Source organism: Amblyraja radiata, chromosome 33 (genome assembly GCF_010909765.2).
Source record: "Amblyraja radiata isolate CabotCenter1 chromosome 33, sAmbRad1.1.pri, whole genome shotgun sequence".
NCBI classification, from domain to species: Eukaryota; Metazoa; Chordata; class Chondrichthyes; order Rajiformes; family Rajidae; genus Amblyraja; species Amblyraja radiata.
Window position 1 is genome coordinate 5377614 of NC_045988.1, and position 25958 is coordinate 5403571.

The 25958-nt window shown below is 42.4% G+C and overlaps 1 protein-coding gene across 1 annotated transcript in view; it reads left to right on the top strand.

The window, feature by feature from the left end:
- Positions 1-2228: 2228 nt before the first annotated feature.
- Positions 2229-25958, top strand: part of jam3 (junctional adhesion molecule 3) — a 42134-nt gene continuing 18404 nt past the window's right edge. The window contains exon 1 of the mRNA XM_033049468.1: positions 2229-2330. Coding sequence (XP_032905359.1) covers positions 2279-2330 — 52 coding nt within the window. The 5' untranslated portion in view covers positions 2229-2278. The remainder of the gene's footprint in view (positions 2331-25958) is intronic.

The following is a 25958-nucleotide window of genomic DNA, read 5'->3' on the forward strand; positions in this document are numbered from 1 at the left end:
GACTCGAGGGCCTGAACTACAGGGAGAGGTTGAGCAGGCTGGGACTTTATTCCTTGGAACGCATGATAATGAGGGGTGAAGAGGTCTATAAGATAATGAGGGGAATAGATAGGATGAATACACTGAGTCTTTAACCCAGAGTAGAGGAATCAGGAACCAGAGGACGTAAGTTTAAGATGAGAAGGGAAAGATTGAATAGGAACCTAAGGAGCAATTTTTTCACACAGGTGGGTATATGGAACGAGCTGCCAGAGGAGAGAGTTGAAGCAGGTACTACCACAATGTTTAAAAGACAATTGGACGGGTACAAGGATAGGATAATTTTAGAAGGCTAAATGCAGGCAGGTGGGACAAGTATAAATGATACATTGGTCAGCACACATAGTGAGCCAGCACACATGGTTCTGCTGTTTCCACAACACAAACTGAATATAATGTGAGTGATGAATTAGGGAACACCAGATTGAATTTGTTATACTGTAAATTTAATCAGACATTAGAGAACCACTCAAAAGTTACTTGGGAAATTGACAAGCAGAAAAAAGTTGTCACAGGGGAAAAATCTAGGGGAAAAAGACTTTCCATGTACCCTCCCCGCAATAATCGGGCTGCATCGAGTTGGATATACAGGTAGCTCTTAGGGCTAACAGAATCAACGGATATGGGGAAAAAGCAGGAACAGGATACTGATTCTGGATGATCAGCCATGATCATATTGAATGGCAGTGTTGGCTCGAAGGGCCGAATGGCCTACCCCTGCACCAATTTTCTATGTTATCAATTGATCCACAGGAGGCCACTGAATTTGACAAACAATTGCTTCTGTAGACACTTGTGCAATGATACTCTGTTAAACAATGTAACGTACAGTCGTCAGTATTTTTAGTGTGAAGAAGTGTCCCAACGCAAAAAGTCACCTCTCCTTGTTCCCCAGAGATCTGCCTGACCTGCTGCGTTACTCCAGCACTCTGAGATTTTTGTAAACCTGCAGTATGCACACACCATTGTCTTTTGAGAACGTATAACTCACAAGGCCACATGCCTTGTGTCTCCAGTATTGTAAGTTTTAATTTGAATAAAAATAAGCTTACTGCCATCGGAAAAGACTTTGAGTTTTGAAAATTCTGAAAGAAAAATAACTGTTATTACAGCTCTGAAGCTCTCTGCCCCCCCAGTCACCATTGCCACAGTTGTTTGTATAATGTGATTTTCTATAGAGCAAGGTTTCTGAGGATCACGACCATTGAATTGTAGGAGAACCTCCTGTATTGCGATGTTCCTTGTTGTTTGTGTTCCGGCAGCTCTACAACGTGGGCCGCCTGTGTGCCGTGAGTTCGCCTGAGCCCGGCCGTCACCCAAATTACCACCTGTACATCAATCCTGTGTGTTATTCTGCTCCTGACCACCCACCGACCGGGCATCTCTCCCTGGTGGTCTTGAGGCCACACATGCTCTCCCCTCTGTTGCCATGGCGCCTGACCCTGTGCCATGGTACTGGACCCCGTTACCATGGCGTTGTTTCCCCCTGTTGCCATGGTGACCTCCCCATAGCCATGGCACTGGACCTCATCCCCCGGTTGCCATGGCGCTGTTCTCCCCATTGCCATGATGCTGAACATCATCCCCCCATTGCCATGGAGCTGAACCCTGTTGCCATGGCGCTGGACCTCATCTCCCTGTTGCCATGGCGCTGGACCCCCGTTGCCATGGCGCTGGATCCCGTTGCCATGGCGCTGAACCTCATCTCCCCATTGCCATGGCGCTGGACCCCCGTTGCCATGGCGCTGGACCCCCGTTGCCATGGCGCTGGACCCCCGTTGCCATGGCGCTGGACCCCCGTTGCCATGGCGCTGGATCCCGTTGCCATGGCGCTGAACCTCATCTCCCCATTGTCATGGAGCTGAACCCCGTTGCCATGGCGCTGGACCCCCGTTGCCATGGCGCTGGAACCTGTTGCCATGGCGCTGGACCTCCGTTGCCATGGCGCTGGACCCCTGTTGCCATGGCGCTGGACCCCCGTTGCCATGGCGCTGGACCCCCGTTGCCATGGAGCTGGATCCCCTTTGCCGTGGCGCTGAACCTCATCTCCCCGTTGCCATGGCGCTGGACCCCCGTTGCCATGGAGCTGGACCCCCCGTTGCCATGGTGCTGAACCCCCGTTGCCATGGTGCTGGACCCCCGTTGCCATGACGCTGGACCCCGTTGCCATGACGCTGGACCCCGTTGCCATGACACTGCGCGAGCGGAGTGCGCATGCCCAGTGACGGGCGGGGTGAAGATGGCGGGCGGGGTGTCGCTGCTGCCGCCGCTCTGCATCGTGCTGGCCCACGGTAAGTGAGGGCGACTACAGGACCGGACAGGACAGGACCGGACTTTCACGGTGACTGTGGCCACGGTCGGGGAAGGGGAATGATTCTGTATTTGCTGCTTCTCTCCGGAGCGCGGATCTTTGCGCCGTTACTTAGCCCCGCTGTAGTCCGGGCTGTCTCCCCGCCTTCCCCTCGCTGAGAATTTGTGCAGCCAGAACTTATGTTAAATTTCACTCTAAACCTTGTACCCTTTACAATGCCCCCGAATAAGGGTCTCCACCCGAAACGTCACCCATTCCTTCTCTCCGGAGATGCTGCCTGTCCCGCTGAGTTAGTTACTCCAGTATTTTGTGACTGTCCCTATTACACAGTCTGCCCTCACACTCCGGGCGGACTGCGTACAGGTTGTTGCATTTTAAAGGGTGCAGAGTTTAAAGTATAACTTAACACAATTTATTGCAATCTTATTCCAGCGCAAGCAGCTTAACATAACTCGTTGCAAAGTTTGACACAAAAAGCTGGAGTAACTCAGTGGGACAGGAATGGGCGAAGATTCAGGTCGAGACCCGTCACCCGTTCCTTCTCTCCAGAGATGCTGCCTGTCCCGCTGAATTACTCCAGCATTCTGTGTCTATCTTCAGTTTAAATCAGCATCTACAGTTCCTTCCTACATATTTTGTTGCAAAGTTATTCCAGTTCAAGCAGTAAGGGTAAATCTGCTTAACAAATGTGGTAGGAACTCGTTGTCAAAGCAGTTGACGTGATGACATTGAGTGATTTACTCATAGTGTTGTGATGTTGAGGGGTGCTGCTGTTCAGCCGCAGTTAAGTGTTGTGGATGCTGTCAAACTGCTGGTGAAATGTTGGAATAGGTACATTGCCACCCAGGTATGTAGTTGCCGTGCTTAGACGTAACATAATCATTTTTGGATGCATTTCTGGAAACTTATTGCTGCTGGCTGAGGGCCAGTTGTCGTTGAAGCGAATTTAACCTCAGCATATTCTCAATGAGCTTAGAGTCATAGAGTAATACAGCGTGGAAACAGACCCATCGGCCCACCTTGCCCACACCGACCAACATGTCCCAGCTACGCTAGTCCCACCTGCCTGTGTTTGGCCCATATCCCTCCATCCTGTTCTATCCATGTACCTGTCTAGCTGTTTCTTAAACGCTGGGATAGTCCTTATCTCAAGTATGAGAGTAGACTGTGTACAAGACATTGAATCTGTGGAATTCTCTGTCCAGAAGGCAGTGGAGGCCAATTCATTGGATGTTTTTAAGAGAGAAGAGAGAAAAAAAAAGAAGAAAAAAAAAAGAGAGATAGATATAGCTCTTCGGGCTAATGGAATCAAGGGATATGGGGAGAAAGCAGGAGTGGGGTACTGATTTTGGATGATCAGCCATAATCATATTGAGTGGCAGTGCTGGCTCGAAGGGCCGCATGGCCTACTCCTGCACCTATTTTCTATGTTTCTAAGATGCTGCATTTTGCAAACTGAAATTCATTGTGCAATGAGTTGACTGTTTTCTGAGGTCCATGGAGCTTGTAACCTTAAATGCCTATCTGCTGGCGAGGGTTCTTGATGTCATGGTCATTTGCGCTGCCTAGAAGAAAACTGAAAATGTCTGAATTTCAATGAAGTAAATCTCAATTTAAATGTAGTAATCTTAAATTACTTTTGTGTTTTTATGAATTGTCCGTATCAGTGGAACTGTCACAAACTTTGTCACAGTGCATTGTCACAATCTTTTTTGCTGCTTTTTATTCAGATTAAAAAATATATAAACTTAAAGTGCGTGTGACGCCTACAATCAGGGATCTTAAAGTACCAAAAGGGGTGCCGCCCTGACTTTAACTTTTAGTTCCTCAATATTTATAGTACACTTATCTTTCCTTGCAAAACACCCTTTCATATGTTTCCTGTTTTATGTCTCCTCTGTACTGCTACTATTTCTTTTAACTATACTGTTTATACATAGAAATCTGCTGTTCAATTTCAGTTTGATCTCTGCTACCATTTGCTCGAGAGTCTGATTTTCAATGTGCGCCATAATATGTCCATGTGTGACCGAGATTACCTGGTACTGCGAGTAGAATTTCAGTGTAAACAGTTCTCATGTGTTCTCTTTTGATAAGTCTATTAAGAGGTTTATTCATTTCAAAGAGTGAGAGATCAAGAGTTAAAAACAGTAAATTGTGGGGATACTCAGCAGGTCAAGCAGCATGTGCAGAGAAAAAGCTAACCTCAAATGTTCATTCTGACATTACAAATTATCCTTCTGTATTATAATTTCATCTTATTATTATTCTTATCTGGGATTTCAATTGTGAACAGTGACATTTAATTCTCTGTAACGATGCTAAAATGATGAAAAACTACTGTATATTCTAAAGTCTGGTGTTTTTCCATTTGCCTGTTGTATTTGTGGATGGCTTGATTGTAGTAATGTATGGTATTATCTGATTTAATTGCTTTTCACAATATCTCGGTATATGTGACAATAATAAACCAATGCCAATATATTCATAGATGCTGCAAAAGTGATTAACAGATGTGAATGACTTGGCTAGGGTTGATCACAAGCATTCTGCATCATGGAATCTCACAACATCCACACTGATCAGCAGACACCATTCGGTATTTTTTCAGCCTTTTATGCCTAAGGAATTAAACGGTACATTTCGACACTTCTTAAATGCCATCAGCAACCTAGCTTCTAGTACTATCTGGAGCAGAATGTATATTGGAGGGTGCTTATCATATCATCTTTAAATCTCCTCCCTACCCCCTCCCAGAACCCTCTTCCTTCCCTTAAATCGAAGTCCTCTGGTTTTAGCTACCTCTGAAAGGTGAAATGTTTCCTGCAGTCTACTCTATGTATATCCCTCATAATTTTAAATATCTCTATCATGTCCCATTTTTAACCTCCTCTGCTCCAGACCTAGCTTCTCCAATCACTCCTCATAACTGATCTCCTCCATCCCAGGCAATGTCCTGGTGAATCTCCTCTCTGGAGCTGCCACATCTTTCCTATGGGACAGTGACCTGGACTGCATGCAGCACTCTGACTGAGGTTTGACTAAGGTTTTTTGGAGTTGGAGCAAAACCTCACTACTTCTGAATCCAGTGCCCCAATTATGTCCAATAACCCAAATGCTTTCCTAACTACGTTATCTACCTGTGTTACCTCTTTCAATGATCTATGGACTTGTACACCAAAGTCCTTTAGTTCCTCAATAATACTCCTAATGACCCAACCATTCACAATGTATGTTCTAGCCTCATTGGCATAATCTCCATTTACCTTTTTTTCAGTTCATTTCCCCAACACATCCGTATCTTTCTGCAGCTTAAGACTGCTTCCACGGTATCAACAACTCTACCGATTTTTGACATCCGTGAACTTACAGTTTTTGCCGCCTAATTCCATATTCATGTTTATTATAAATAGCACTGATCCTTCTGGACACCACTAGCAGAGGCAAAAACAACCCTCTACCATCACTCGTGGGCTTCTAATGCCAAGCCAACTTTAGATCCAGTTTGCCAACTTGTCCTACATCCCATGAGCTGTAATCTTTTGAACCAGCCTCCCATGTGGGACCTTGTCACTGGTCTTACTGAAGCCCAATCTACGTATTGAATCTTCACATTTATCTTCAACCTTTCTGTCAGTGATTTTCCGTGACCCTTTGTAGCATTCCTACTTTCTTTTAGCTGCTTCCCTACACAGCTTCCCTCTTCATTAATCCCTGATGCTTGACACACGTTTCCTTTTTTCTTTTATCAGCCCTCAATACCCCTCGACATCTCTATTGTTCCTTATACCTGTTAACCCTGGCTTTTGCTCTTAAAGGAAAGTGCTGGCCTTGAACTCTTCTACATGTTCTTCTTTGAATGGTTCCCATCATGCAGATGTAGACTTCCTGCAAGCCCATGCAGCAAATCTATCTTTGTCAGAGCCTCCTTAATGTTAACGAAACTAGTCCATCCCTATCCTTTTCCATGACCACTTTAAAATATACAAGTTCTAGTCGCTATCTCCAAAATGTTCCAACACAGACACTCCCTCCATTTCAGTAACTGCATTCCCAAGATAAGGTGCAGTAATGCTCCTTCCCTTGTTGGTCCATCCACATTCTGCATCAATAAGCTTCTCTGAACGTGTCTCAATAATTCTGTCCCCTCTGAGCTTTAACAACGTCAATCCCAGTTAATATTCTGGAAAATGAAACTTTCCAATATGGTGGCCCTACTTTTAATGTAACTCTGTTTGCCTACATACATTCTTCTGCCTGTTGATACCTGTAGCAAAATGATAACACTCTTTTAGTTTCAAATCTCTGCCCGTGTGGCCTCGTTGAGGAGCTTTCTCGGATATCATCTCTCAAAACTGAGGTAATGCAATGCTTTATGAACCTCCTGCCATTTTTATCTTGTTGTCTTGCCTAAAAATTCTGTACCCTGTGGTATTGAGTTGCTGGTCCTATCTGCCCTGTAGCCATGTCTTAGTGATGGCAATAATGTTGTAGACCCCCTTGTTAAATGTGCCGTTTCTTAATAGTTGTTAACTCTTATGATGATTGATAATCTTTTTTGATGAATAATATGTGCCCAAATAAGAAATTGAACTTTCTGTGGTTATGGAATTCCCACCATCAGCCATAAAGGAAGGGCAATACAAAACATGCAAGCAGTTCCCAACATCCTTAATTGTCCTCATTGTGGCAGGAAGTCAATTGCATTCAGTTTGTGTAAACTATCGTCATTGGGATTAAAGGAAATACTGATAAAAGATGCACTGTAATTTGTTTTGCACGGTATTGATGACTTTTTGAGATCTTCAAATGCAGACAGTTCTTTTGCTGATTGGGATCTTGGTCTGGCCATTCATTTAACCCATTCAGTGGTAAGGCACAACTACCTGATTTGTTGTAAGCTGCATGCAGAAAAATTGATTGAAGTTTATATCTCATTCGTAATTTGGAAGCAGTTATTTAAAGCTCTGGAGAGTAGGGACATATTTATGCAGATGGTGATAAATAGCTAATTATTTACCTCGGTGTGTTGTAGGGGCTAGACCATTAGGCAGATTTTCAGAGTAAGTAGGTAAAGCTTCGAAAGATCAGGAAATTGAGGACTGGCACAGAAGAACACAAAGCCTGGAGCTGATCAGCCATGATTATATTGAATGACGGCACAAGCCTGAAGGGCGGAGTGGCTCATTCTTGTTTTCTTATGTTTCTGTGAACAAATAATTCACCGACCTTTGTGTTGTTTGTGTGAAATATTGTTTTTAATAATTCATAACTGTAAAGTAACATCATTTGTTTCAATGGTCTGTTTATTTATGTGAACATCACAGTTTTCAGAATCTACAATAAGAAAAATCATATGTGCTTCCAGCATTACTGAAGTAATCTACACTGACAATTCTAATTTAGTTTAGTTAGCTTAGAGATACAGTGCGGAAACAGGCCCTTCGGCCCTCCGAGTACACACCGACCAGCGATCCCCGCACATCAATGCTATCCTACACAGACATCAGGGACAATTTATATTCATACCAAGCAAATTAGCCCTCAAACCTGTACGTCTTTGGAGTGTGGGAAGGAATCGGAGAAAATCCACGCAGGTCACCCATCTGACCCATATAAATTCACTGAGAAAAGCAAAGGTACAGCCCCCTTAGTCGGGATTAATAATAATAATAATAAATTTTATTTTCGGGCGCCTTTCAAATCTCAAGGTCACCTTACAAAGATTAAACAGAAGAGAAAAAAAACATATAGTCGGAGAAAAATAAATAATAAGGACATCATCAATACACAAATTAAAGATAGAAATCGCTCCAAAGACACAAAATCAAAAAATCCAAAAAAACACAATGTGAAGAGAGAGCAGCGGCAGCTAAAGCGCGCCAGCGTCCACTCTCCCTTCCGACAGCCATCTTGGACACAGACTAACAAAGTACCTTACACACAGAAAAATCATCCCCCCACAGTGGTTACCACTGTGGGGGAAGGCACAAAAGTCCAGTCCCCAACCCCAGTTCTCCCAAAAGTCAGGCCTATCCTGGCCGTTCTAGCCAGGTGGTCTTGCCCCGGCGTCGGGAGAGTCCTCACAGCGGCTGGGCCACCTGGAACGGCCGCTTCCTAGCAGGGGATTGTCGGCTTCTGAAGCCGACAAGGACGCACCGAGTTGGAGCTCCCAGGCTCCCGATGTTAATGTCGGCGCCGACCGCTCCGCTCCGCAGACCGGCAGCCCGTTGCTCTCGGTGTTGCTCTCGGCGGTCCAGCTCACCGGAGCTCCAGCGCGGCGACCCAGGCAAGGCATCGCCCGCTCCGCTCCGCCATGGCGCTCCAGCGCTGTGCCGCCACCGAAGCCGAGGTGCTGGGCTGTCCCCACCAGGAAACGGCGCTCCAATCCCGCTGGTAGGCCACGAGGACGGGTCGACGGGCAGCCCAGAGAAAAAGCTGCCTCCCGACCAGGTAGGGACCTAGAAGTAAGGTTACCTCCTTCCCCCCACAATAAGAAGTCCATTTCTCCGAAAAAACGACGAACAAAACTAACTAAAAACTGAAAAAAAAAAAGAATTAAACGGACGGCTGCTGGTTAGCAGCCGTTCCCCAAGATGGCTCCTCCTCCACTCCGATTGAACCCGGGTCTCTGGCACTGTAAGCGCTGCAAGGCAGTAACTCTACCGCTGTGCCGTCCACCCTCGCCACCATGTTCAGTAATAGCCAACAGAAAATCATACATTTTTGATGTTATGATGAAGTGTTTTTGTAAAGATGCAGTTGTAAAGTGGGACCTCTGATGCTTTACCTCAGCACATCCTGCATTCACATAATTAATGGAACACTGTAAGTTAGAGGTGGTGCATTCAGGCTAAAAATGCTTCAACTAAAACCCTGTAGTCTATTTCTGTCCCACTTAATTCTCTCCCACAGAACAACAATAATCCTGATTAAAGTAGTTAACATTAAAACAGTCCCAAGTGAGTGCACTTAAAGCATAATGGGATGTTGCAATTCATCGAAGATGTTCATGTGTAATTTTGTGTAATTCATAATGACTGAAAACAAGATTATTATATTTTTTGTGGTGGTGGGCAGCAACCTGGAAGGATTAAAATTATAGATTTGAGTGCTGTTACTTTGCAATTTGATTTAATCATTTTGCACATAGATATCTTTGTGCCTGGAAAATATTTTCTTCATGAAGGGAATGTAGAGAAATCCATGCACAGCTTGTGTATATTAGACACTAGTTATGTGACAGCATCTCAATGGACAAAGTAGTCTTTGTTCTCAGAACAAGGCACTGATCATGCTGCTAATTCCTCAACAAACAACTTTTTTTATTTTGAACAATAATAGCTTGTAAGAAAGCAAGATCACAACTAGATGAGTACAAATAACCCATGCTTTTAGATCTGACCCATATAAATTCACTGAGAAAAGCAAAGGTCCCATCATTTTTTTTTGCATATTCTCAAAAATTATATAAATCATGCTTCGGATTGCAACATTTCATAGAGCCATAGAAACAGTGGTTGATATACTGGGTTAAAGAACTAACGGGTTCATACCCCATTGCAGCAGTTATTTATTTTTAATCAGGGTGGTGCACTTGGTGAAGATTTTGCAGCATTTCCAGCAACCCAAGTTCAATCCTGACCTCCGATGCCAACTGTGTGGAGTTTGCTTGTTCTTGAAAGTTCTGCCCTCTTTCACTGCTCCCCCTCTTAATTTCTCCTGCTCTCCAGCTCTATGACCATTGTCTGCTTTGATCTGTCCTTTTCACACCTTACATGCACTTTGTACCCTTCCATATCTCTGGTTTTCCTCTCTCTGACACCACCCATTCATTCTCTCCAGAGATGCTGCCTGTTCCTCTGAGTTACTCCAGCATTTTGTGTCTATGTTAAGTCTTTAACATTGTTAAAGATTGTTTCATACACATCCCATTAGAAGTAATTAGCCCTGTGAAAGAAAGCAGCTTTTAACACGGGTTACATGCCCTTCACATGCAACTTTTGTTGGAGGCAAAAGATTGCTGCCACAACTTGTTTTCATGTGTCCAGATGGTGATCAGAATTGCTTTCATTTCCACCATGGATTACTTTACTGTGATCCTGTGGGCTCCAGAGGACAAATGAGAACACGAAGAAAGAATCGGGAGGCAAAAAACCTTTGTAAGAGGATATTTCAGGAGAAGGGGAAGAAGGGCTCTAACTCAAAACATTTTCCCTGCCTCCCCCAATTGCTCAAGGAACCACGCTACAAAACATCAATCTATTCGTGAAGAAGAGTCTCGACGTGAAACATCACCCAATCCTTCTCTCCAGAGAAGCTGCCTGCCCGCTGAGTTACTCCAGCACTTTGTGTCAATCAGTTCGAGAGGATATGTTAAGAAAATGTAGCTTGGTCGCCTTGTAAGAGTCTCAGCAACAATGTCATGTAATTGCTCATTCAGACTCGCAGGCGATTAAATCTGCTATCTTGAGTGCTAACGGTGAAATCAGTGTGCTACACGTATTAGTGCTGCATGAGGAGGCTGCTGAGAGACTTCAGGGATTTAGGCAACCTAATGGAATGGACAAGAGTAGGGGAAAAAATGAGGTCACCACTTTGGTATTAAATTTAAAAAACAGAGTATTTTTTAAGTGGTGACACATTGAAAAGCATTTGTATTTGGAGGGACATGAATGTCCTTTACACCAATCTCAAAGCTAACACGTTTCAGCAAGTAATTAGGAAGGCATACAGTACACTTGCCTTATTCCTGGAGGAATGGAGTACAAGAGTAGAGGTCTAACTCCACACCATCTGGAGCATTGTGTATAGGTCTGGTCTCTGTATACAAGGAAGGATATACTGTGCTAATTCGAGAGTGCAGTAAATGTTGTCCAGATTGATTCTGGGGATTATGGTTTAGTCTTGTATAGAGAGATTAGCAGCCTAAGGATGTTTTCTCGAGTTTAGAAGAATGAAAATTAAGGACTCAGCATTGAAATGGGCAAAATTCTAAGCAAATGGAGGAATACGAGTCCATGAAGGAAATTGGTGCTGAGGGAAAATATCATCCATATTCTTATTAAATAGTGGAACAGGCGTATGAGGCAAAATAATGTCCTTCTGCTTCTATTCCTTGTGATCCTTTGTTCTAAAGTATGCTTCATTAAAACCAGGGCAACAGATGCAGATCCTCTTTGTTATACCATCTGAGTGCAGATTTTTAAGTGGGGAATAAATTTGTGAATCAGCAAGAAATATTTGGTATTGGAAAGCAATCTAATTTGCAATGTTAAGAAAGTTTTAACATTGCAAATCATTGCGGATCATTTATATTCTGGATGCTAACTCTTGATTTATAATATGTGAACTAAAATTTGTGCCATCAAAATTTAGATTTAGTTACAGTCGATGAGATGTTTATATTATTTATATTAGAGTTTATATGATAGTTTTGTTCATAATAAAAATTGCATTACAGATTTTTTCAGTGAAGAAATAATGACTGACTTTATAGTATTTGGTGTATGGGACTCCTCGGTTGTGGAAGACATGACTACAGTAATGGAGTTTTTTAACGTATTTTTCAAGACTGAAATGTTAGTTACCAAAATACAAGCATCTTGAGAAATTACACTATAGGGTAACAGTTAGTTAATTCAAAGGACATTCAGTTTACATGTAATCTCCTTGCAATAATTAGAAATGTTGTCTTCAGGAATGCATCTGCTGATGCACAGTGGGAGGCCACAAATGCAATTTGCTTTGGAAACTGACAAGTCAAATCTCTCCTTTTGACACTTGCAAAATACTTACCTAACAATGTTAATATCCACTGATACCTTAGGTACATCAAAAATAACCAGGCCATTCTAACTCTGATATAGAGAAACTACAGATAGGGAGAGCAGTAGATAAACAGTACTGATTGATCCTCTTGAAATTGTTTCCTCCTGATTTACAGACTGTTCTCAGGAACAGAACCTTGTGTAATCTGGGGACTGCCTGCATATATACAGGATGATACAATCATAGAAAATTGGAGCATCAGTAGTGGCCTCAACTCCAGTATCCTGCCTGTTCTCCAGAACCCTAGATATTTATTTTATTCAAAAATCTTTAAATAAAAGAAAAACACCTGGCAGATAAGTGAAAATGCTGGAATCATCAGACTGTAATATCCATAAGAGTTTCTATGTTAGAATGAGAACACCTCATATTATGTAGGAAGGAACTGCAGATGCTGGTTTAAATCGAAGATAGACACAAAAAGCTGGAGTAACCCAGTGGGTCAGACAGCAACTCTGGAGAAAAGGAATAGGTGACGTTTTGGACCAAGACCCTTCTTTTGAAGATCCAAGTCTCTATCCAAAACATCACCCATTCCTTTTCTCTAGAGATGCTGTCTGACCCGCGTGTGTCTTCTTTGTGTCATACCCCTTATATTCTCTTGAGTATGGAAGAAATGACCCATGCTGCTTGATCTGTCCTTTTAGGGCAATGTCTCCCATTCCCCCTCCATTTCAGGAATCAAATTTGTGTTTGGCTTTTACAGTGAGTTCTAGGGTGGGGACACAACTAAGAAACTGACAAATCATGTTGAGTCATTTGTTTTTCAATTATTTTTAGGTTTTTTTGTAAATAGAGCCAAGACTTAATAATCAAAACAGATCCATTGTACTTGGTGTGAATTTCTTCAAACTTTTGCACAATCAGCACAGCTGCAACAGGGAGATACAAATCCCAGCAGTTCCTGTACAGGCTATATCCTGGCTTTGTGCACAGGATAATAGAGAGTCTTTCTCAGCCAAAAATTAATTCACGATTGATATACAAAGTCTGATCCTGCATTTAATATTGTTCAACGCTGAAGCTGTTTTTCTTTTGCATCCCATTTTCCTGATGTAACCATCCTTTCAAGCTTGTAAAACGCAGATTTGTTGAGCGTGATTGGACAGGAAAATGTGAAGTAATTTTGCTTGCCCCCTTTACTGACGTAAAGTTTGTATGAACCTTTGAAAAATGACACATCTATCATTTGCAACTTGCAAAATAGATTTTATAGTTATATTATCTTAAATATAACTATGAAACTTAATGGGACAGCAAAGTGGTAAACAAAGATTTGAAAAATACACTGCTGATGCTGGAAATCTAAAATAAAAACAGAAAATGCTGGAAGTACTCGGCAAGTCAGGTACATCTGTGGAACAAAGCGATGTCTATGTTTCAGTTTGTACAATCCTTTGAATGAAATTTTGGCTGTTTCTCTTCCCACAGATGCTGCCTGACCTGCATTTTTCCAGTGTTTTTTAGGTAATTAGTAAATTAAATCATTTTGAAGCAAAATTATAGACATTGTAATGTGTGCCTCTGAGGGAATCGATGGGAGATAACAATTCAGGTAACATTTATGCACTCCATTTCCTCTTCAGTTTCGGTGGACATTGCCTTCTATGCAGTAGGAAATCTATCATTGATAGGAAAGAAAACAGGATGCGTCCATCCTTGAGGTAGTAAAATGTCAGGATTTGATTGAATCATGAAAAAAACAGAACTGCAGATACTGGTTAATACACAAAATGCTGGAGAAACTCAGAAGGATCTTGACCCGAAACGCCTCTTATCCATCTTCTCCAGAGATGCCGTCTGACCTGCTGAGTTACTCCAGCACTTTGTGTCCTTTTAATTGAATCATGTTTAATTCCAATAATAAGAAATAACTTTGAAAAGTCATTATTTTTTTAAATTCCTCCACGTGGATAGGGTATGAATAGGCAGAAAAAGTGTGGGCTTATTACTGTTTAATGTTGAGTTTTGATAGGCAGCTGGATGTTTTGCTACAGTCAAAGAAATAGAACAGGCATTAGTCAACTGTGGATGCCGGGGGGTGGGGGGAGGGAGACTGTTGCAGCCCTCTTGAGGGAGAAAGATAATTCATGTTCTCTAGAGATATTAAAACCCAAGCTGCATTATGTGGAGAAATTGATCAGGATGAGTTTTGCTTCTAATTTCATTGTGACTACACTGGAGAACATGATAGGATAATTGTAATTGTGGATACTGCAAAAAGCTGGTGTATCTCAGTGGGACAGGCAGCATCTCTGGAGAGAAGGAACGGGTGACGTTTCGGATCGAGACCCTTCTTCAGACTAGTCTGTAATTGTATTTTTTAATTAAAGTTTAACTCATTTATATAGTGCTGTAGAATGGGGTTAGCAGTTCACATGGGTCAAAAACACTGGGATGTGCCTATGCTCAAGGCAAGTGTTAAAACATTGGTCTGAAGTAATTGATAATGATGAGAATTTTATGAATCTGGTGAGGATATCACGGATTGTGATTTGGTGTTGTTTGTGTTTGTTGGTTACTTGTTAGTGCAATGAAATTGACTGGATGAGGTCATAAGGGATAGGAGTAGAATTAGACCATTTGGCCCATCAAGTCTAGTCTTCCATTCAATAATGGCTGATCTATCTTTCCCTCCTAACCCCATTCTCCTGCCTTCTCCCCATAACCTCTGACACTTGTACTAATCAAGAATTAGGCTTGATAAGGCATCTTCTCCCAGCTCGGTGAAGTTGAAGGGTTAGTATCAAGCCTAATTCTTGATTAGTACTCACTCAGTAAAAAGGGTGAAGAGAATGGCCAGGGTGTCAGGCATCCTTGATGATACTTCCATCTGTAAAAGACTGAGGTATGTTCAGCATTCTCTGTGGGGTCAGGAGGTTCTTGTGTATCTGGACCAGACCCAATGACTATTTGTCCCTGGGAATGGTGACTCCAGTCGGATGTTGTGTACTTTAAACTAAGGTCGCAGAATAACCTAAAGTACTCTAACAGAAGCCAAGGTGAACACAACAAGCTGGAGTAACTCAGCGGGTCAGACAGCTTCTCTGGAGAAAAGGAACAGGTGACGTTTCTAGTCGAGACACTTCTTCAGACTCAACCCGAAACGTCACCTATTCCTTTTCTCCAGAGATGCTGTCTGAGCCGCTGAGTTACTCCACCTTTGTGTCTATCTTCGGTTTAAACCAGCATTTGCAGATCCTTCTTAGACAAAGCCAAGGTTGTGGCTCCCTCTCCATTTAAAGCTTGGAAACATTTAAAAACAATTTTAAACATCCATGATTGAATATATTTTTTAAACTTCATAATATCTAATGGTTAAAAATATCTTGGCAATAAAGTGAATAAAAATTATAATGTTGACATAATGTGAAATACTACTTTTCCCTCAATTCCAAGTCAGAATTTCCCATTCAAGATTCCAAGCTAATGCCTGGTCTGCTTGGCTTGGGATCACAGAGGTGGTTTCCTCAGCATGTTTAGGCACTGCTGTTGCCTGCACGTTGTGTCCACCAGTGGAACAAAGTGGCAGATGTACGAGCATCTGTTACTCAGCTTAGCCCAGACTTACTTACCCAGGAGCAGCTGATTGCTTTTGTTTCCCTTCACAACCATTAGTACAATCCAATCAAATATCCAAGATAATCAAAGTAAAACTGTTTTGGAATTTGTTTGCTACTGATTCAGGATGGGTTTAGGAGCTCTAAGGACCACATTTTGTGCGTTTTCTGGCATTTACCTTTGCTTGCTGGGTTTTGTAAACTGCCAACAATCATTGAAATTAATCATTAGATGCTGGATGGTTTCTGCTTATAACGACAAACAATCATAGAATTTTTTAATTTTAAGGGGAAAAAAAGTACTTCAATAGTCTTAGTGTTTAAGAAGGAACTGCAGATGCTGGAAAATCGAAGGTACACAAAAATGCTGGAGAAACTCAGCGGGTGCAGCAGCATCTATGGAGCGAAGGAAATCGGCAACGTTTCGGCCCGAAACGTTGCCTATTTCCTTCGTTCCATAGATGCTGCTGCACCCGCTGAGTTTCTCCAGCATTTTTGTGTACCTTCAATAGTCTTAGTTTAGTTTATGTTTAGTTTGGAGGTACAAGGTGGAAATGGGCCCTTCGGCCCACTGAGTCAGCAATCATCCGTGCTCTAGTCTATCCTACACACTAGGGACAATGTACAGAAACTAATTAACCTATAAACCTGCACATCTTTGGTATGTGGGAGGAAACGCCTGGAGGAAACCTACGCGGTCACAAGGAATATATACAAATTCCATACAGACAGCACCCATTGTCAGAATTGAACCTGGGTCTCTGTAAGGCAGCAACTCTGCTGCTGTGGAGCCTTTTATTGAAAATTGTTTCTATTATGTTAATAATTAGAAGGAAAATTGTCTCTTTATTAAAAGTAGATACTATGATCACAAATATTTTGATGTAATAATGCAAATATCTAAGAAATCATGATGTAAGGAGATCCACCTTCCTTTCAAACACCCAAGCTGTAGATTTTATCACAGTAGAAGCTGGAATATCAATTTCAAGAAGCACGTAGCTTTTGGGGTACTTTTCCAACCCTTGTGTTAATGGCGAGAAGAAATATTGAGCAATTTGTGCCTGATTTTATATAGTATTCTTATTCCCTACTGATTAACATAGATATTCAGGAAGTCTTTGATAAGATTCGTAAGGAAAGGCAGCTGCAGAAGTTGAACATCTAAATCATACGAAGGGAAGGAAGTAGCAGGAAGGAAACTGTGATTCTCATTAAGATGATTGGGTTGAGGCATTTATTAAGTGGAGTGCCTGAGGGATACACGCTGGAGTGCCATTTCCACTTGCAGAATTACAAGAAATGGAAGCAGATGTAGGCAATTTGGCTCCTCGTGTCTGTTTCTGCCATTCAATATTATCCACTTCTGGCAAACCTTTTACATCACTGCCATTTCCCTACATTGATCTTGTGGGCCTTGAACTATGGCTTTACAGTCACCTCTTAGCAAAGGCAGACAAGAAGTTTGATAGTTGCTATGAACTTCAATGTGTAAGCACAGGCTTTGGTCAGTTGAAGGAATGGATAAGTGAAGATAGAAATATCCAATATGACACCTATGGTCTACCAAACAGCAGTAATACCTGCTCTCCTATACACCTGGACTACACCAGGTCTCAGAGGTTATGGGGAGAATGCAGGAGAATGGGGTTAGGGAGAGGTAGATCAGTTGAATGGTGGTGTAGTCTTAATGGGCCAAATGGCCTAATTCTACTCCTATCCCTTATGACCTTATGACTATTACAGCAGACATATAAGACACTGAAAAAATACCTCACACATCCCAAAAAATGCACAGGTTGGTAGGTTAATTGTTCTCCCTGTAGTCTTGTGTTGTTTCCTCCAGGTGCTCCGGTTTCCTCCCACATCCCCAAGACATGTAGGTTGGGAGGTTAATTGGCATCTTGTGTGCAGTGTGATAGAATCTGGGAAAAGTTGATGAGCATGTGGAGAGAATAAAAGTAATGGGATTTACTGTACATGGATGGTTAATGATCAGTGCATTCAGTGGGCTGATGGGCCTGTTTCCGTGCTGTGTCTCTCTCTCTTTGACACTACTGCCTCTCCACTGACAAATTTTGAAGTTTTTAATGAAAAATGCTAAAGCAAGGTGGTTGGGAATCCTCATGGTATTCAGGCAGAGTAATCGAACTGTTATGTAAGGGCAATCCTGCCTGACCAATTTATTCACATTCTGCAAAGAAGCAACATGTGCATTGGATAAAGGTGAACCAGTGAATGTTCTATATTTAGATTTCCAGAGGCACTTGAAGTGACTGCATCAGAGGTTACTGTGGAAAATATAAGCTCATGGTACAGGAGTTAAGCATATTGTCGTGGATGGAAGATTGGCTGACACAGGAAACAGATGGAAGGCATAAATGGATATTTTCCTGGTTGGCAAATGTAATAGTTGTTGGGCCACAAGAATCAATGCTGTGATCCCGACTTCTGTAACGTTTGTAAATGAGGGGGCCCAATGGTTCAAATGTTCTCGAGTGTCACATATGCACAGCACAGAGAAAGTCTTTTTGCACAACCCACAAATGCACAGTCGCTATATTTTGGCGCCGTTTACAAAGAAAAAGTACAAAGTCCACATGTTAGAAGTGCTGGTATCCAGGTGAGCCCCAGGTTGCTGCAGGCCCGATACCTGACATCCCTCTCCTCGCCCGACCACCTCTGTGTCCCGGGTACGCCTCCTGCAGCACTGGAGGCTATACCGTGGTCCCTCTGATACTCCATACATGACAATAATAATAATAATAATAAATGTTATTTATGGGCGCCTTTCAAGAGTCTCAAGGACAATCATAAACCTGTAGGTTACAGAGGATATAGGTACGTTAAATGGATGCACAAAGTATTGGCAAAAGAAGAATAACAGGAAAATATGAAATTATTCGTATTGGTGGGGAAAAAAAAAGTTTGCATCATCTAAATATTAAGACATTTCCGAGTTGATATGCAGAGGTGGCTGAGTCCACGATTCACGAAAGGCTAGCATGCAAACTGTAAGTAACTAGAAAAGCTAATGGAATGTTATTGTTTATTGCAAGGGGAATTGAAGGCAAAGGTAGGATGATACAGTATTCGTTACATAGAACATTGGTGAAACTGCAACTGGAATATGTATAGAGTTGGTCTCTTTTTTTTAAATGTACATGAATGCATTGGAAGGAGATTGAGTAGACTGATACCTTATGAGGATAGGTTGGACAGACTAAACCCGTATCTATTGGAGTTTAGACCAGTGATAGCTCTAGATAGGATGAAGAGGATGAGAGAATCTAGACCAAGGAGGAACTTTAAAAATAATGGGTAGCTCGTTTAAGGCAGGGCTGAAACTGAGGATTTAAATTTCTCTTCCTCAAAGGACAGTGAAGATAGTCTTTCAATATTTTTAAGGCTGTGTTAGATTCTTGAGTTAGATAAGCAAAGGGGAGCTATCTAACCAGGCATGGGGAATTGGATATGTGTAGGAAGGAACTGCAGATGCTGGTTTATACCGAAGATAGACACAAATGATGGAGTAACTCAGCGGGTCAGGCAGCATCTCTGGGGAAAAGGAATAGGTGATGTTTCAGGTTGGAACCCTTCTTCAGACTGAAAGATAGAGGTGGAGGAGGGGCGGGGTCTTTTCTCACCCCCAGTTTTCTATGCCCCACCCCTCTCCCCCAATTCATCTTTCAGTCTGAAGAAGGGTTCTGACCTGAAATGTCACCTATTCCTTTACTCCAGAGATACTGCCTGACCTGTTGAGTTGCTCCTGCACTTTGTCTTTCATGGGGAATTGGAAGTGGAAGAAGGACAGGCTGCAGGTTTCATCGCAAATCCTAAAGGACAGCTGGCGAAACTACCAAAATACTGTTAAAGAGGCAAAAAGATATTACCTGTCTAATATAATAGTGTCTAAGCGTCACGACCCACGTGTATTATTCAAAACTATTGATTCTGTTTTAAATGCCCCACAGCCTGTTTGCTTGGAAGCATCGTCCGAATTGTGCAATGACTTCCTGCACTTCTTTATCAATAAGGTTGTTTCTATAAGGGCTCTCATCTCAGCTCCTGCCTCTGACCCCTCTGTTCCGGCCCCATGCCTGGTGGCATTTGATAAGTTTGTGCCTCTGACATTGTCGGGTCTAGAGGATGTGGTTAGGCATATTAAGCCGTCGGGTTCCCCCTGTGATGCTGTCCCTCTTCTTTTTAAAGAGGTTTTCCCGAGTATAGGGCAGTCGGTTCTCGCCATCATAAACAGTAGCTTGTGTTCTGGGGTTGTCCCCATAAATTTTAAACATGCTGTAGTGCAACCACTACTTAAGAAACCAGGCCTGGATCAAACTGATCTGGCCAATTTTAGGCCGATCTCCAAGTTGCCTTTTATCTCTAAGATCATGGAGAAGGTAGTTTATGCTCAGCTGAAACTCTTCCTGGATGAGCACAATATTCGGGAGGTTTTCTAGTCTGAATTCAAGGCTATGCATAGCACAGAGTCGGCTCTGCTAAGGGTCTTCAACGACATCCTCCTGGCAAACGACTCTGGTAATTATGTGGTTCTTGTCTTGCTGGACCTATCTGCCGCCTTCGATACAGTGGACCATGGAATTTTAATTTCCCGATTACAGCACCAAGTGGGCATTTGTGGCAGTGCCCTGGGATGGTTCAGGTCCTATCTGGCAGACAGAACCATGCATGTAAGCCTTGCTGGCTTTGAATCCTCCTCCACTCCCTTGGTATATGGGGTTCCACAGGGCTCAATTTTAGGGCCCCTGCTCTTCTCTTTATACCTACTTCCTCTGGGCTCAATTTTAAGAAGGCATGGCATCTCCTTTCACTTTTATGCAGATGATAGCCAGTTATATATGCCACTCAGGAAAGAAGACGACTATTCTCTAAAATCACTTCTGTCTTGTCTTGAGGACATTAAGTCCTGGATGGCCTTAAACTTTCTGGGACTTAATGAAGAGAAGACAGAGGTGATTTTGTTTGGCCCCAATGGCTGCCGTGAACCTCCCTTTGTTGACTTGGGTCCACTGGCATTGTCTGTAAAGCCAACCGTTTTGAACCTGGGTTTTAGGATGGACGGTGATTTTAAACTAGATAAACAAATAGGCGCGGTGGTTAAGTCCAGCTTCTTTCACCTAAGGAAGCTGGCAAAGGTGAAGCCCATTCTCGAGCGGCAGCATTTTGAAACAGTAATCCATGCCTTTATTACATCTAGGCTGGATTACTGTAACGCACTCTACTCTGGAGTCGCACGAGCTTCATTGGCTCGTCTCCAGCTTGTTCAAAATGCTGCCGCTCGCCTTTTGACCGGAACTCGAAAGAGGGAGCACATTACGCCAATTTTGGCCTCCCTTCACTGGCTCCCGGTGCACTTTCGAGTTCATTTCAAAATTATTTTATTTGTTTTTAAATCGTTGAATGGGCTCGCCCCGCCTTACCTCTCTGAGCTGCTCCACCTATATGCTCCTGCCCGGTGCCTCAGGTCAGCTGATCAGCTGCTCCTTGAGGTACCAAGGTCTAAGCGGAAGCTCAGAGGGGATAGAGCCTTTTCTGTTGCTGCTCCAGCACTCTGGAACACCTTGCCGCTGCACATCAGACAGGCCCCCTCACTGCCCATCTTCAAATCCTCCCTAAAAACACATTTTTATTCTTTGGCTTTCGACACTGGCTGAGGCATTGCTCCTGTTTTTAGTGCTTTTAATGTCTTTTAATTTTTAGTGTGTTTTTTATAGTCCTTCGTTTTACGGTTTTTAATGGTTTTTAATTGTTTGTAATAGCTTTTTGTTCATGAGTTCTCATGTACAGCACTTTGTGGCAACTGCAGTTGTTTAAAGTGCTTTACAGTTATAAATAAATAAATAAATAAATAAATAGGTAAACATGGACTTATTGAATGACAAGGCAGGCTTGAATAATTGGGAGGTTAACATATTTTAATTCAAATGTTTGTATTTATGTGGTTCCGGTGGTATTAGAATATAGTGGACAATTAGATTGATATAGACGGTTGCATTACATCTCCCAGTACAGCAACTTAGAGATTTTCCATCATGTATATTTTTAATGACAATTTCAGCTTGAACTCAGTCATATTAAAAAGAAAAACTAATTGAGGAAATGGTTCCCAAAACTATGATGTGCAGAAAAATGCACATTGTGGACATCAAAGAGTAAAATCTAGTCTCCAAAGAAAGTAAGTTATTGTGATTCTTATTACTGGAGACTGGAATGATATAAACATATTTGCTTGCACAATGGCATTAGTTTAGCTTAGAGATACAGCGCGAAAACAGGCCCTTCGGCCCACCAAGTCCGTGCCGACTAGCAATCCTCGCACACTATCCTACACACACACACCAGGGGCAATTTACCATTTTACCAAGCCAATTAACCGACAAACCTGTACGTCTTTGGAGTGTGGGGTAAAACCGGAGCACCCGGAGAAAACCAACGCAGGTCACAGGGAGAGTGTGCAAACTCCATACAGACAGCACCTGTAGTCAGGATCGAACCCGGGTCGCTGTAAGGCAGCAACTCTATCGCTGTGCCACCATGCCTCCCCTGTAAGTAAAGGAAAGTAATTTAACGTGCCTTTAAAGTACCTTGGTTAAACGCGTTTTTAATGTTAATTATAAGTTATTTACAATCATTATAGTTCCCATTCCTATCCACGGTTTGTATTTAAATCTAGGATGCATGTGAAGATTGTAAGGATTATTGTGGATTAGAAAGCTGTCTTTCTGACCTGTTCCAGATGCAACTAACACTCAAATGTAGCACGGTTATATTGGGGCAAACTAGATAGCTGTCAAAATCAAAGAAAGCTTGGTATAACAAAGCACTCAATTTATAAAATAAAATAGCTGTGACCTAACTTTTTTAATCAAAACATTGTGCATGAAATTATACCACTTTTGGTGGCATTGCTGGAGGGAATAGGAACTTCACATCAGCAGGGCAGTTTAGTACAAAGACGTTTAACACAATTTAATAGTTCTCTTTCACATTGCTTAGTTTTATTTTTCACAGCAGAGTGCAGATGCAATTTCTCTGAACACAAGGAACTTTAGTTTAGTTTAAAGTGACAGCGTGGAAACAGGCCCTCCAGCCCACCAATCCGTGCCAACCAGCGATCCCCCACACTTTAACACTATCCGACACATACTAGGAACAAGTTTTTTTACATTTATACCAAGCCAATTAATCTACAAACCTGAATGTCTTTGGAATGTGGGAGGAAACCGAACATCTCGGAGAAAAATATACGCAGGTCACAGGGAAAACGTACAAACTCTGTACAGTTAAGCACCATGGTCAAGGATCCAACCTGGGTCTTCAGACTGATCGTAGTAGGCGAGGAAGCTGGAAGAGAGGAAGGGGTGGGACGAAACCTGGCAAGTGATAGGTGGATGCAGGTGAGGGTGATTTGATAGACAAATAGGTGGTCAAAGCAGATAAGGATCGAAGAGGTGTGGAATGTGAAGCCTGAGGAAGAAATATAGGTGAAAGGAGATGGGGGGGGGGGGGGGAAAGAAGAAATGGGTGCGCATCCAGGTATGCAGATATAGACATATGCTATTCATGTACAGGAAAGTGTGCTGTTCACTTAGGAATGTCAGTTCTCTGATCAATAATTAACGTTGATCAATATCAATATCTGATCAATAATTAATATTAATGGATATCAATATCTGATCAATAATTAAATATTGATCACCATTTCAATACGAGCCAAGTGGAGCAAGTGGTCCTGCAAGCCACAGCCACACCCCAACAGCAGGCCTGCTGCACCTGCCGGGAACCAGCAGAAGGAGCTACCGAGCCCGGCCCCTGCTCGCTCCCGGAGAGGAGGTGGAGGGTAGTTGGCAACAATGACATATGCTGGACAAGGGTCAGTAAGGAGAACCTGGGGTATTACCTTCCGCGCCCTAGATGTCGATGGCGGGAGGTGCCCCTCCAGGGCACGAAGGTTGAACAGTGACCGGGCAAGGAGAACAAGGGGAAGGACAACGGTTCGCAGGATGATCTGATAGTGGCGATGGCTTTAATGGGCCTTTATGGCCAGCTGCAGCTCGGACTATGATAATGGTGCCAAAACCTGGCGACTTGCATATGGACTCAATGGTTCTTCCCATGCATTCTGTACTTAACCGTGGATTGTACTTGCATATGACAATAATCTTACTGATCTGTGTGTAAAAAAAGAATCTCACCGTACCTTGGGTGGCACGGTGGCGCAACATTAGAGTTGTTGCCTTACAGCGCTTGTAGCGCTAGAGACCCGGGTTCGATCCCGACTACGGGTGCTGTCTGTACAGAGTTTGTATGTTCTCCCAGTGACTGCATGAGTTTTCTCAGAGATCTTCGGCTACTTCCCACACTCCAAAAACGTATAGGATTGTAGGTTAATTGGCTTGGTATAAATGTAATTTGTCCCTAGTGTGCGTAGGATTGTGTTAATGTGCAGGGAGCGCTGGTCGGTGCGGACTTGGTCGGCCGAAGGGCCGCTTCCGCGGTATCACTAAAACTAAAATGTGCTAATAAGGCAACCATTGATAACGGGCTGAGGCACATTATAAGTTAAAGGTTAAAGTCTCAATTAAGGATATGTGACATTTCTTTTATGAAAAGTGATGTTTGCTAGACATTGAATAGAGGTTTTGTGGTTTTCAGTATGTTGCCTCGATGTTGTGGTAGGCCGATGTCAGCAGATTAAAAGTGCATGATCACCTATGTATAAGGTTGCAGACTTGATTTTACAGACTTACTCTAATATCTTTTATAATGACTGTATTAAACGATTAGTCGTTAATCATTCCATCGTTCCCTAATTGGACATCCGTCATTCACAATTCCCCCAACTGCAACTTGTTAACTTTAATAAACTTCATAACTTTTGTGACATCTTAACGTTATGCGCAGCCCAATGGAGTAATGAGCCTGATTTTGTAATTATACAGAACATAGAACAGTATAGCACAGGGATAGGCCCTGTGGCCCTCAATATCCGTGCTGAAATTAAACTAATCACTGCCTGCACATGTTCCTTGTCCATCCATTCCCTACATATCCATGTGCTTATCTTAAGCCTCTTAAATGCCCGTATTGGATCTGCCTCTACCACCACCCCTGGCAGAATGTTGGCCCTAAAGGCCTGTTTCCACTCTGTAAACCTTTATGACTCTACAGGCCAAGACCTAGTCATAGATAAGAAAATAGAATTTGAGGAGTTAAGTGAAAAAGACTATACTTGCCATCAAGGCAGCATTTGAATTTCAAGGAACTCTGGTGAGATTTGAAGTTAGTAGAAAATGGAGAAGACGACTCGACTGCAGATGCTGGAATATTAAGCAAAATGCAAAGTGCTTAAGGAACTCGACGGGTCACACAGCATATGTGGAGGGAATGGACAGGAGACGTTTTGGGTCAGAAGCCTTCTAGTATTTCTTGGGATCAGATGCTGTGGTGATGGAGAAATTGGAGAAACAGCATATCTGACAAACATACTGTACCAAGATTGGGTTGCATTGGTTTAAATGGATGATAATTCCCAGCATAAGACACAGTGCTGGAGGAACTCAGTGAATCAACCTGTGCTGGTTAGAATGAATTAATTATGTTCAGGATACAGACCATTGTCTGACCATTGCTTCAGTTTAGGATTTTGAGATCCTTGATCAATATCAAAGATACTAGAGGAGCTAAAGGAGCTCCTTTTGTGTCTTTGCTCAATACTACTCTGATTTGGTTAAAAATAGATTTCACAAAATTAACCATCAGTTTGACCATCCTGATGCTTCGAGTAGGGAATCAACTTCAGCTGACCTCTCTATTTTATTCTTCTCCCTACTCAACAGAAAACAACTGGTATTATTTATAATTTCAGAGAAATTTCTTGCACAAATTAGCTGCTGTATTTCCTGTGATTAGATGTAAATGACTTAATTAGCTACAAAGTGCTTTTCCTTTCCTCTACCGGGATCTCCAGTACATGGTTGAAAGCTTCAGATGCTATTTTCTATTTTGTTTCTAATATATCTTACAACATTGCCAAAGTCTATCTCGTAGCTTTCATTTTATAAACTACTTGAAACTATATGGACTGTGAAACGTATCCAAAAAGATGACATTCCCAAGCAGCTTGCATTATATATTTCAGCTGCATTTGAAAACCAGACACACTTGGAAGGTCTGCTTTGTGATCAGTCTCC